The sequence below is a fragment of the Garra rufa genome, chromosome 15, assembly GCF_049309525.1.
Source record: "Garra rufa chromosome 15, GarRuf1.0, whole genome shotgun sequence".
Classification (NCBI taxonomy): Eukaryota; Metazoa; Chordata; class Actinopteri; order Cypriniformes; family Cyprinidae; genus Garra; species Garra rufa.
This window is the reverse complement of record NC_133375.1, coordinates 33,674,530-33,687,804: the sequence shown is the minus strand read 5'-3', so window position 1 is coordinate 33,687,804 and position 13,275 is coordinate 33,674,530. Positions and strand designations below refer to the sequence as shown.

Here is a 13,275-nt window from a genome sequence, read left to right as displayed (position 1 = left end):
TTAATTGTAAATGTTAGTACATGAAATATTAAATCTTTTATGATTTTCAAACAAATATTTAATATAAGTTCAGAATGTGTAGCAATTTCTGGCAAAACTGTTACCTCATGTAAATTGGTTTATAATCATTTCCTGTTTTTGTACTTTCCCTCGACATCAGTTTGTATGGCTTTAAAAGACTTAGAAAGACTTGGACTACTTTTATGGTACTTTTAAAGGTTCTTTTTTTGCTCTTTGGAGCTTGAATGCTTCAGTCATTGTTCATTGTAACTGCATGGAAATAACAATCCGTACAATTCTTTAGAATTTTTCCTTTTGTGTTCTACAGCAAAAAATTAAACGAGAGTAACTGATGACCGAGTTTTTATTTTTTGGTAACTTAATCCTGAATGAGCATGCATGAGAAAGAACGGGACTGTATGTAATAGCTATCTGGAACTAAGCCTTTAAAAGCATCTTATTGCTTAATTTTCCTAGATAAAGAGCTTATTAGGATATTTATGCTACATCAAGTATTTTCGGTTCTGATTATCCAACTGTAATTTACAAATGGCATTTTAATAACATATCATGGTAAATTTACCAGCACTGTTGTCAGCTGTTATATCTGTGTATACAGCGCCATCAAGTGGCCAGGTTTAAAACACACTGTGCTGAAACTGAGCTGTCGATGCAGATTTCTTGTGCAAGGCACTGGGCAGAGTTTGTTAGAGGTGTTAATAGATCTCAGCTGCACGGTAAAGCTGTTTATTTGGTTTTGCAGGGTCCTGTTAAGTGGGACAACATCATGGCCTTTGCAGGAGAAATGAAGTTTAATTAAGGTCAATGTTACTGCTCACACAGGCCTTGCCAAAGAGCCCAAACAACTGCCAAGCACTTATAAAGCTGCCAGTGACAATCAACTCAAGAATGAGACCGTAGATGGAGCTCCTTGGCCAGAGGTAAAAAAGAAAGAAAGAAAGAAAGACAGAAAAAGCAGTGTATGTTCTTATGTCAAACTTAGATTGAAGAACATTCTGAGTGGAGCATATTATTACTTAAAAAAACAACAGGGTGTTAAATAAAGTCAAAGTTGCAAAACAAATGGTTTAGTGCACATTGGAGGAGAATGACTCGACACCTAAACGTGTGAAAGGAGGTGATTCATGGACAGCTGACAAAACACTGTTAACTTTGACTTTACAGTTGCAATCAAAATTATTCAACCCCCCAGAGACTGCAGTACTTTACAAATAAAAGCTTGTCTGAAGTTTCAGGACTTTATAAAAATTGCATCTACAACAGTGTACTGGCATATTAAAAGTGACAATGTCAATATATAATGTAATGTGTTTGAGTTATAGGATTTTTTAATAACACAGCTATGTCAGAATTATTCAACCCCTATTCAGCATTGCCATTTTAAGTCATTTATTTTTGTGGTAGGGAACAAAATTATCCTAAAACACAACACAAAGGCTTTATATACTATTAAAAAAACTGAATCAGCTTGAGATGTTACACATCTATACATTTATCCCATGCATGTGCTGAAGTTGAGTAGCAAATATGGTAAAGTCAGAGCTTTCACAAAAGCTATAGAGATGAAATAGTTTTATTGTATTAGAAAGTCTAAGGCTACGTGAAGATTTCTAAGACATTAAAAACCTTATTTCTCAGTTTAAAGTGTGTTGTACCAGAAAACCTTTGAGGGTGTTGAACCAAAAATGCACAATTTCATAAAATGTTCTATCAGAGCAACTGAGAAATACCTGCAATGTACAGCCAAAGACTTGCGAGATGACCCAATGAAAGGAGGAAAAATATTTAATTCCAGAGTAGAAGATGAACATAAGACAGGCATGGCTTTCATGTTGGGGCATCTTGGCGAATACCATTCTTGATCAAGAAGAACAAAAAGGTCAGCTTGAATATGCTAAAATTCATTTGGATAGACCTGTGGAGTTCTGGAAGAATGTTTAATGGAGTGATGTGACCAAACTAGAACTTTTTGAACGTATAGATCAGCCGTATGTCTGGTGCAAAAAAGGGAAAACTAATGAGCAGAAGAACACTATCTCCATGATCAAACATGGAGGTGAGCTGATCCAATTATGGGGTTGTTTTACTGTAGCATGAAGTGGAAACCATGACCGTATGAAGGAAACCATGGATTCTTTGAAGTATCAGGCCATTTTGACAAGAATTGTGATGTCTTTGGTGCAAAGACCTTAGATGATGATCAATGGACTTTCCTGCAGGACAATCATGCCAAAGTAAACAAACAAATCTACTTGTGCTTGGTTCAGGGATCAGTCACAGAATGTTCATGAGTGGCCTGTTCAGTCTCCAGATTTAATTCTCATTGAAAATATTTGGTCGAATTTGAAGAAAGCAGTGGCAAAGTGAAAACCAAAGATTATCCGTGATCTAAAAGCTTTTTCAGCCGAGGAATGGTCCAAGATTGCAGTAGAGAGGTGATCAATGCTTAAACACTTTCAAACAGCATTTATAGGTGGTTTTAAATAATAAAAGATTCTGCACCAAATTTTACTTTTGGGGGTTGAATAATTTTGAACATGAACGTTTAGAGCCAGTTTGTTTGTTTTTTCCATTATTTATCAATTTATGTTCTCAGAATAACTCAAACGTGTATTAAAATACTTTATCTAATAGTGCCTTTGTAGATTTGTTTTTAGAAAGACAAATTATCTGGAACAAAATGTCTTGCATGTCAAGGGGGTCGAATAATTTCGATTGCAACTGTATATGAAGTGCTATTTAATTTACCAGACAACTTTGTCTTTATTTGCATATCTACATTGCATATTGAAAGTGATATTTTACAATATTCATGACTATAAATAAAAAAAACATTTACAAACACATCTATTTAATATTCATAAAACAACTAGATTTACAGTATAAATAGTTTGTCAAAAACATAATAAAGCATCAAAATGCATAATATATGTATATGACAATTTATCTATTGTACATAAAGTGTTCTGTCTTTTCTCTGTACAGCATGCCAGTATATACTGTTTACTGACTCTGTCCTCATGTCTTTTGAGCTCAGGTAGCCAAGGATGGAGTTTCCAGCCCAGAGACTGACCCCTACTAGGCCCAAACAGAGATGTGGGGTCTTCCATGCCGATGTGGTGAGCTGGGTGTGGATCATGGCGATGACAACCGCCAAAGTTCCCTAAATGATACAGATTCATACATGCTTAGACATATCATGAAAATCGGACTTTTTCCATGTTTAAGTGCTGTAATCGGGTCCCTAGTGCATCTACCAAATAAATCCAGAAAATGTGAAAAAGTTATCAGAAATGTAAACTAATATGGGTTAAAACACATGATTTTAGCATGATAGACATGATGGTCAAAACCAAACTGTTGTTTTTAGCAGAGTATTTGAGCTATGAGCTGAAAAGTCACAGCCCTCTTGTGGAAAAGGAGACGGGGAGCAGCAGTTCATTTGCATGAAAACTGTGTGTTTCTGCTTCCACTAAAAATAGACATTTTCAAAATGATATAATAAGTGATCTGTGGTGTATTTTAAGCTGAAACTTCAGAGACACATTCTGGAGACACCTGAGACATATTACATCTTGTGAAACGGGGCATAATAATGGGTCTCCTTTAACCCTCCTGTTGTGCTGAGGTTTATTTGTCCCATAATCCATATTCAAAATGCTTGAAATACTAGTTAAACTATTAGTTTCCACTTGACATTTTGTGAATACTTCTCATTTAGGGTCATGAATGTGCATGCAAAGTTTTAACATATTTAAGTGTTTTGAAAAGGCTGCACAATTGTTATAACGTTTGAGCCCCATTGGTTTCCATGCAATTAGTCAAAAATCAACACTGTGAAGTGTCGGGTACAAAAACTTTATTGTAGCTTATGGAACACTAAAATATGAAATACATAAGAAATTAGGAAGTTTAAGGCTAAAGGTTTTCTCGAAATCGAGACTTGTCTTCTGAATCATCCAAGGAAAATTCACTGTTTCTATATCTATTTGAGTTTTTCATCTCTTACAAGCTGGAATATAGGTTTTGTGTTTTTACATTAAAGAAGAAGTTCACTTCCAGGACAAAGATTTACAGATAATCTACTCAGCCCCTTGTTATCCAAGACGTTCATGTCTCTCTTTCTTCAATCGTAAGAAAATTATGTTTTTTCAGGAAAACATTTTAGGATTTTTCTCCATATAGTGGACTTCTATGGTGCACGCAAGTTTGAACTTCCAAAATGCAGTTTTGAATGCAGCTTCAAAGGGCTCTAAACGATCCCAGCTGAGGAAGAAGGGTCTTATCTAGTGAAACAATTGGTTATTTTCTAGAAAAACTGACAATTTATATACTTTTAACCTTGTATTCTGGTTCAAGACAGTTACGGTATGTCGAAAAACTCCCATCTCATTTTCTTCTCCAACTTCAAAATCGTCCTACATTGCTGTTTTACCTTTTTTTTATAAAAAGCATTTGATCTTCTTAGCATGTGCACTTTGTAAACACTGGGTTGGTACTTCTGCAGCCGTGTATGATGATTTTGAAAGTTGGGAGTTTTTCGACCTACCCTAACTGTATTGAACCGGAATACACAGAGCTAGACAAGACGAGCATTTGAGGTTAAAAAGTATATAAATTGTTCATTTGTTTTAGAATTTACCCAATCGTTTCTCTAGATAAGACCCTTTTCCTTGGCTGGGATCTTTAGAGCCTTTTGAAGCTGCATTTACACTGCATTTTAGAAGTTCAAACACACATGCACCATACAAGTCCAATGTCCTGAAATGTTTTTCTCAAAAACATAATATCTTTAATACTGAAGAAAGACAGACATGAACATCTTGGATGACAAGTGGGTGAGTAAAATATCTGTAAATTTTTGTTCTTCAAGTGAACTCCTTTATTCTTTAGTATTTATTATAGTGCCGGTTTTGGGTAAATTGAATGGTAACCAATGTAGGTCATTTTGACTCCAACATAGTTTTTGAACACAAAAGGATTGTTAATCGTGCAATCGTGTTTACAAGTTGCAATATGTTCTAAAAATATGACTTACCACAGCTCGGCTGCTAAAGACAGACACATCATTGGTTCCCATTTGCTTCTGAGTGATAAAAGAAGCAAAGCTGTCTCCGAGCATCATGGCTCCACATGCACGGGTGAGATAAAGATGATCCTCAGATCCATTAATCTACAATGGATGAATACACAATGCATTAATGGATAATGCCACCTTGAAGTTTTTTTTAGCTAACATTATGACTATTTCTTAAATATTTGTGTCAAATATAGTCCAAAGGTACACAACAGTTGCAATTAAGTTACAATTTTTACCTGTGACCCGAGAAGCAATCCTGGAAAAACCAACCACATGAGGCCACAAATGAAGTTGGCAAAGAAATCCATTTGAAGGAAAAACCTCTGGGGCTTAGTGAGCAGTTCAGATCGTTTCAAATAGCCTTTCAACTGATTGTGATCCAAGATCAAAAGAACCAAACTGCTTAGAAGAAAGAACAAGAACACTGCCACATCCACCATGGGAAGCTGGAGAGAAAAAGTCAGGAGCTTATTTTTGTGGTACTGTAAATTTATGGATATGACTGGCATTACATTTATGTTTAGTGACTTATTATAATAAAATGCACACTTCATGTCACAGTACATACATTTCTGCATTCTCTTCCTTGAATGTGTGCCTCTCTGCAGACTCCCAACAATGAAAGGAAGGCCTGTTTAGAAAGACATTCAAAATTATTTAATTTATGTTTTAAAATGCAGTTAAAAAGTAACAATAAATATTAAATTGATGCAACTTTTAAATATATACATTGCTGTTTAAACGTTTAGGGGTCTGATTTGTTAATATTTTTGTAATATTGTGAAATATTAGTCCAATTAAAATAACTGTTTTAATATATTTTAAAATGTAATTTAATCCTGTGACAGCAAACCCAAATTTTTAGAAGGCATTACTCTATTACTCTTCAGTGTCACATGATCCTTCAGAAATCACCTTTAATGATTTTAAGGCATCCTTATTGAATACAAGCATTAATTTAAAGCTTATTTCAAAAAATCTTACCAACCCCAGACATTATGAACAGCAGTGTATGTTTGAGGATTAAATGATTTAAAATTATTATTATTTTTTTTAATAATACACAAATGTAGTACAATATATACCTCAGAACTACAACGTAAAAATGTTTTGTCAAGTAGTTTAAAATGTGCATCATGATTTAAAACTATATCTCAATCAATGCTGTCAAATCATTAATCACATCCAAAATAAAAGTTTTTGTTATGTAAATGATTATAAATTAGTGCTAAGCAACAATTAATCATGATTAATCAAATCCAAAATTAACAATTTTATTATGTGTATATATAAAGACACACACATACAGTATATATAGTAAATATTGTAATGTATTTACATGTATATATTTATATAATTTATATTATAAACACATATATTTAATATATAAACAACATATTTTTCTTAAATACATACAATCATGTGTGTGTATTTATATATACATTATTAAATATACGCAGAACACACACATATATTATGTACACAAAAACTCTTTTTTGGATGCAATTAAATTGTGATTAATCGTTGCACAGCATATATATAAATATACACAGGGAAATACATGGAAATATTTTCAAAATATATAATGTTTGTGTGCGTATTTATATATACATAATACACAGTATACACACATATTATGTAAACAAAAACTTTTATTTTGGATGCAATTAATTGCGATTAAATACGATTAAATAAATACGTAATAGGACTGAATGAACCTGCATTAAATTACACCTAGTCATTTTTAGTTTTATATATCAGATACAAATGTTCTCAATTGAATTTATCCACTTTTTGCAATTGTTACAACTGTAAGGAGTAACTTCCCAACCTTTAAAAATACATTTGTTGGTATAATCCAATATAATAAAGTTAATTCATTCATATTAAATAATATTTTAATTCGAATAAAACTATATCTCTCCTAAAGTTAATGAGAATATATGCAAGCCTATGTTTGTGCTCGTCTGCATTGCACTTACAACAAGCCTCGAGATGGAGTGAGCAGAAAGAGACAGTGGATGGTTGTTGCTTTTGAAGAAAATGAACTTAACATTACTGGCAACCCACACACATACGAGTGAGCGCGTTACTTCAAACTGCGCGCTCCCGTCACTGACGCTTTCCCACTGCAACATAAGAGCGTATAACAAGTTAGTGTTATCTATGGTTCACGATAGTAACAATAACTGCCGACAAGAAGCTCAGTAAATTACTACGGGCATGGCTACTACAATAAAACATATAATAAACATTATAATATAACAAATATTCTGAACAACTTCTTAGCAGCTCCGTCTCATTTAAACGGAACGCGTCGCGTTTTTACAACGCGTGTCAAGTAACGCGTCTTGAGTCCCATGAATTCTGTTCAATTCAAATTGGTTTTGAATAGCAACGCGAACTTGTCCTAAACAATTTAACTATTCATTTCTTCCAGTGTGAAAACTGTAGTATGGTCATGGTATTTTATCAGATGCTATAGTACCATGGTATTTTTCGTAAATGAAACCATGTTTTATCATTTAGCGCACACAAAAGTAAACAATAATTTTCCTTTCGCGTATGAACACTTACAAGCAACACATTATATAATTATATGATTTCACACACGTTAAGACCCACCTCTGAGGAAAAAGGCAAACTGGAGCACATCCTATACGCCATGCTAAGTAGTAGTCCTGCCACAAATTCGGCTGAAATGACTTGACTTCCAATTACTTTCTCCCTGTTCGTTTTCATGGTTGGTTCTCAATCCGAGTTGGGGGCTAAATCAATGTTTTCAGTGCGACAAGGGACTGCATTTGTAGCCCGCTGGCTTCTAAAACCCTCATACGTCAACGTGCCCTTACACAACCTAATTATGAAACTCATTGGAGGGGGGTCCGCGGTTCTCTTAAGTAACTCGGTGCTGTTGGCGACTTAATGCTGTTCTGGCTGCAGCCACTTTCAACGAAGTGTTACGTAAAAATCGACGGGAATAAAAGCGTTCACGTGGGTTGCAATCCGTATGAGTTTGTGAAGCCAAAACATCAGCAGACACCGGAATAGTGAGGTACTTTACAACGAGGTTTAAAACGTGTAGTGCTTTTAAAATGTAGCCTATTATAAGACTGTTATGATAATTTATTTTAAATTAAGAGTTTTTATTAATATTAATCAAAACGTAAGTTTAACAATAGATTAAAATGTTTTACACTTTCATATAAAAACAACTGAGGTATTTATAGAAAACATCCACACATTGACCCATGTACAGTTAAGGTCAAAAGTTTGCATAATCATTGGAGAATCTACAAAATGTTAAGTATTTTATACAAAATGCATGACATTTTTTATTTAGTACTGACCTGAAAAAGATATTTAACGTAAAAGACGTTTACATATAGTACACAAGAGAAAATAATAGTTGAATTTATAAAAATGACCCTGTTCGAAAGTTTACATAGACTTGATTCTAAATATTGTGTTGTTACCTGAATGATCCACAGCTGTGTTTTTGTTCATGAGTCCTGATAAGTTAAACTGCTCGCTGCTCTTCAGAAAAATCCGTGAGGTCCCAGAAATTCTTTGGTTTTTCAGCATTTTTTGTGTATTTGAACCCTTTCCAAAAATGACTGTATGATTTTGAGATTCAACTTTTCACACTGAGGGCAACTGAGACTCATATGCAACTATTACAGAAGGTTCAAACAAAATGCATTAAGGGCCGGTGGGTGAAAATGTTTTGAATTTGAAGATCAGGGTACATTTTACTTATTTAGTATTCTGGGAAACATGTAAGGACCTTCTGTAGCTTCGGAATGGCAGTACTAAAAGGAAGAAAAAAAAAACATATTTAGGCAAAATAAGAAAAATGTACACATTTGTTTCCTTCTGAAGCATTAGTAAGCATTTGAACCTTCTGTAATAGTTGCATATGAGTCCCTCAGTTGTCCTCAGTGTAAAAAGATGGATCTCAAAATCATACAGCCGTTGTAGGGTTCAAATACACAAAAACACTGAAAAACCACAGAATTTGTGTGACCTGAAGGATTTGTCTGAAGAACAGTGGCCAGTTTAACTGTTCAGGACAAACAAGGAACTTATGAAAAGCTCTCACTTAAAAACAAAACAAAAAACAGATCATTCAGGTAACAACGCAGTATTAAAAATCAAGTGTATGTAAACTTTTGAACAAGGTCATTTTTATAAATTCATCTATTGTTTTCTCTTTTGGTCTATATGTAAACATCTTTTATGTGAAATATCTTATTAAGGTCAGTACTGAATAAATAAATGACATGATCCCTCTTATTTTGGTAAAATAATTAACATTTTAGAGATTCTGCAAGGTGTAGGTAAACTTTGGACCTCAACTGTATAAATAAATGATGACCCTGTTAATGTACATATTTATGAAATACGTCTTCCATAATGTGTAATGTAAGAAATAACATCTTTACATGGCACATATACGCCAGTCTTATGCATGTAGTTATATATTAACATTTTTGGGAACCCTTTACTAAATGGAAATCAATAAAGCAGCTTAAAGCCAAACATTTATCACATGATTTTTCCTTTAAGGCTTTTTTGTACATGTAAGCAACTTAACTCTTGACTAAGAGTCACTGAGACTTGGGTTACATTATGAGATACTGCACTCTAAAAGAATCCGTTTTTTTTTTTTTTACCCAAATGCTAGTCTTTGGGGGTTATTTTTTCAGTGTTTGGGTAGTTTTTCTGTTACCCAGCTCCTGGGTCAGACATAACAACCCAGTGTTTGGGTAGTTTTAGTGTTACTCAGATCATAGATGAGAGAAAAATGCAGGGTGGTGGCCTCATGAGAACCAGCGCTGTTACAGTGGAAACAGAATAACAAAGACTGGTTGGTTAAATGTGAATTAGGCCTACTTCTGTTTAATGTTAAAAAAAAATTCTTCTATGTTTGTTAAACACATTTAAATATATGCAATGTATATAGCTCATGTATTAAAAATGACAAACAATGCTGTAAATGATATAAATAAAGGAAAATAAAGTAAGTTATCATGCAAACCAGTGGTTGTGTAGAATATTTTACAGAAGTTTGGAGGATTTAAGTTAATCTGTAAATATTATTTCATGTTATAAAGTAAAAAAAAAAACTAGTATTAAAGTTAAAATGAATCAACCCAATATGCTGGGTTAAATAAACCATTTTGCTCTGTGAAATGAACCCAAAATGTCTTATTTTTACCCAGCCCTTGGGTTAAAAATAACCTACATGTGGTTCTTTTTAACCCAATGTTTTTCAGAGTGCGAGGTCAATGGAACTCTTTTTTTTTTTATTAGTTTACAACAATTAAGTTAATATCAATATCAATTAATTTTAGTAATATTTAATTAGCTAAAGTAGCACTATATTAATAATATTAAATCTGCCATTCATAGGTGTTAGGAAGTTTCAGTGACTGAAAATCGGTAAATATAAATGATGTATATTTGTCTATTAGATAAATAATGCACTGTAACACATGCATTACAATGGCTTAGTTGTGATTTACAGGAAGCACTGGCGTCATACAGTATAAAAGCAAAAAGAGAAAATTTATCAAAGCTTTCATTGAAACGAAACATTGTTTGTCATGATCGGAGCTGTGGGTCTCCCCTCAGCCTCCTGAGGTCGCCGTTCACACTGCACTTCTTATAACATTCACCTGTCCTTGTCGTTAACACTGATTCACTCACATCTGTTCACTATTATCCGGTCTTTAAATACTCTCACATTTCTCTCCTGCTTCATGTCTGCATTGTCTTTTGTCCTCAACGTTATTTTGTGTTCCTGCTCCAGCTCTAGACCTTGTTCTCTGTTTTGTTCAGTTTATGTTTAAGTTTATGTTTAGTTTGCCGTGTTGGCTTTGTTTGCTTTGTTTATTGTTTTATTATTAAATTCATTACTCTCCTGCATTTGGACCCAGACCTCCCTGACTTCACGTGACAGAATGCAGACATCACCTATGGGTCCAGCGGGGAGTAATTTTTTTTTTTTCTCACTGAGGAGGCGGCGGCTTTTGAGGCGGCGTCGGCCGCTCGATTCGAGGAGGTGATATTCCTCCAACTGGCCGAGATGGAAGCATGCAGGGCTGAAACGGCGCGACTGGGTTCCCGCTTCGCGGTTGGAGCGGAATGGCTTTTCGGTGGGAAGGCGGAAGGGTCCGTTGTCTCCGCTCCTGTGACCGCACCTTCTGTTCCGGACGCGGCGGTAACCGCGCTCTCTGTTCCGGACGCGGCGGAGACCGCGCTCTCTGTTCCGGACGCGGCGGTGACCGCGCTCTCTGTTCCGGACGCGGCGGCGTCCGCTATCTCCGTGCCTGACGCGGCAGCGTCCGCTATCTCCCTTCCTGACGCGGCGGCGTCCGCTATCTCCGTGCCTGACGCGGCGGCGTCCGCTATCTCCGTGCCTGACGCGGCGGCGTCCGCTATCTCCGTGCCTGGCGTGGCGGCGTCCGCTATCTCCCTTCCTGACGCGGCGGCGTCCGCTATCTCCGTGCCTGACGCGGCGGCGTCCGCTATCTCCGTGCCTGACGCGGCGGCGTCCGCTATCTCCGTGCCTGACGCGGCGACGTCCGCTATCTCCGTGCCTGACGCGGCGGCGTCCGCTATCTCCGTGCCTGGCGTGGCGACGTCCGCTAACTCCGTGCCTGATGCGGCGGCGTCCGATGTCTCCGTGCCTGACGCGGCGGCGTCCGCTATCTCCGTGCCTGACGCGGCGGCGTCCGCTATCTCCGTGCCTGGCGCGGCGGCGTCCGCTATCTCCCTTCCTGACGCGGCGGCGTCCGCTATCTCCGTGCCTGACGCGGCGGCGTCCGCTATCTCCGTGCCTGACGCGGCGGCGTCCGCTATCTCCGTGCCTGGCGCGGCGGCGTCCGCTATCTCCCTTCCTGACGCGGCGGCATCCGCTATCTCCGTGCCTGAGGCGGCGGCGTCCGCTATCTCCGTGCCTGACGCGGCGGCGTCCGCTATCTCCGTGCCTGACGCGGCGACGTCCGCTATCTCCGTGCCTGACGCGGCGGCGTCCGCTATCTCCGTGCCTGGCGTGGCGACGTCCGCTAACTCCGTGCCTGATGCGGCGGCGTCCGATGTCTCCGTGCCTGACGCGGCGGCGTCCGCTATCTCCGTGCCTGACGCGGCGGCGTCCGCTATCTCCGTGCCTGGCGCGGCGGCGTCCGCTATCTCCCTTCCTGACGCGGCGGCGTCCGCTATCTCCGTGCCTGACGCGGCGGCGTCCGCTATCTCCGTGCCTGACGCGGCGGCGTCCGCTATCTCCGTGCCTGACGCGGCGGCGTCCGCTATCTCCGTGCCTGGCGTGGCGACGTCCGCTAACTCCGTGCCTGATGCGGCGGCGTCCGATGTCTCCGTGCCTGACGCGGCGGCGTCCGCTATCTCCGTGCCTGACGCGGCGACGTCCGCTATCTCCGTGCCTGACGCGGCGACGTCCGCTATCTCCGTGCCTGACGCGGCGGTGTCCGCTATTGGGCCTGACGCGCCGTTACACGGGCCTGGCCCGCCATCCCTCCCCCTGACTTGCCTTCCTCCATGCCTCCTCCCTCCAGACTTAGGGAACGTCTGGGAGCCGTTCCGTGGGGAGGGGGTACTGTCATGATCGGAGCTGTGGGTCTCCCCTCAGCCTCCTGAGGTCGCCGTTCACACTGCACTTCTTATAACATTCACCTGTCCTTGTCGTTAACACTGATTCACTCACATCTGTTCACTATTATCCGGTCTTTAAATACTCTCACATTTCTCTCCTGCTTCATGTCTGCATTGTCTTTTGTCCTCAACGTTATTTTTGTGTTCCTGCTCCAGCTCTAGACCTTGTTCTCTGTTTTGTTCAGTTTATGTTTAAGTTTATGTTTAGTTTGCCGTGTTGGCTTTGTTTGCTTTGTTTATTGTTTTATTATTAAATTCATTACTCTCCTGCATTTGGACCCAGACCTCCCTGACTTCACGTGACAGAATGCAGACATCACCTATGGGTCCAGCGGGGAGTAATTTTTTTTTTTCTCACTGAGGAGCGGCGGGCTTTTGAGGCGGCGTCGGCCGCTCGATTCGAGGAGGTGATATTCCTCCAACTGGCCGAGATGGAAGCATGCAGGGCTGAAACGGCGCGACTGGGTTCCCGCTTCGCGGTTGGAGCGGAATGGCTTTTC

At 38.8% G+C, this 13,275-nt stretch overlaps 1 protein-coding gene across 1 annotated transcript; it reads right to left on the bottom strand.

Moving 5' to 3' along the window:
* Positions 1–812: 812 nt before the first annotated feature.
* On the bottom strand, positions 813–8,009 carry LOC141287508 (uncharacterized). Its single transcript, XM_073819669.1, has 6 exons — positions 7,727–8,009; positions 7,084–7,230; positions 5,670–5,732; positions 5,338–5,547; positions 5,060–5,194; positions 813–3,184 (listed from the first exon to the last, which is right to left on the bottom strand). Exons 1-6 carry the CDS (start codon positions 7,841–7,843, stop codon positions 2,969–2,971), a joined length of 888 nt encoding a protein of 295 aa, XP_073675770.1. The 5' UTR covers positions 7,844–8,009; the 3' UTR covers positions 813–2,968.
* Positions 8,010–13,275: the final 5,266 nt, after the last annotated feature.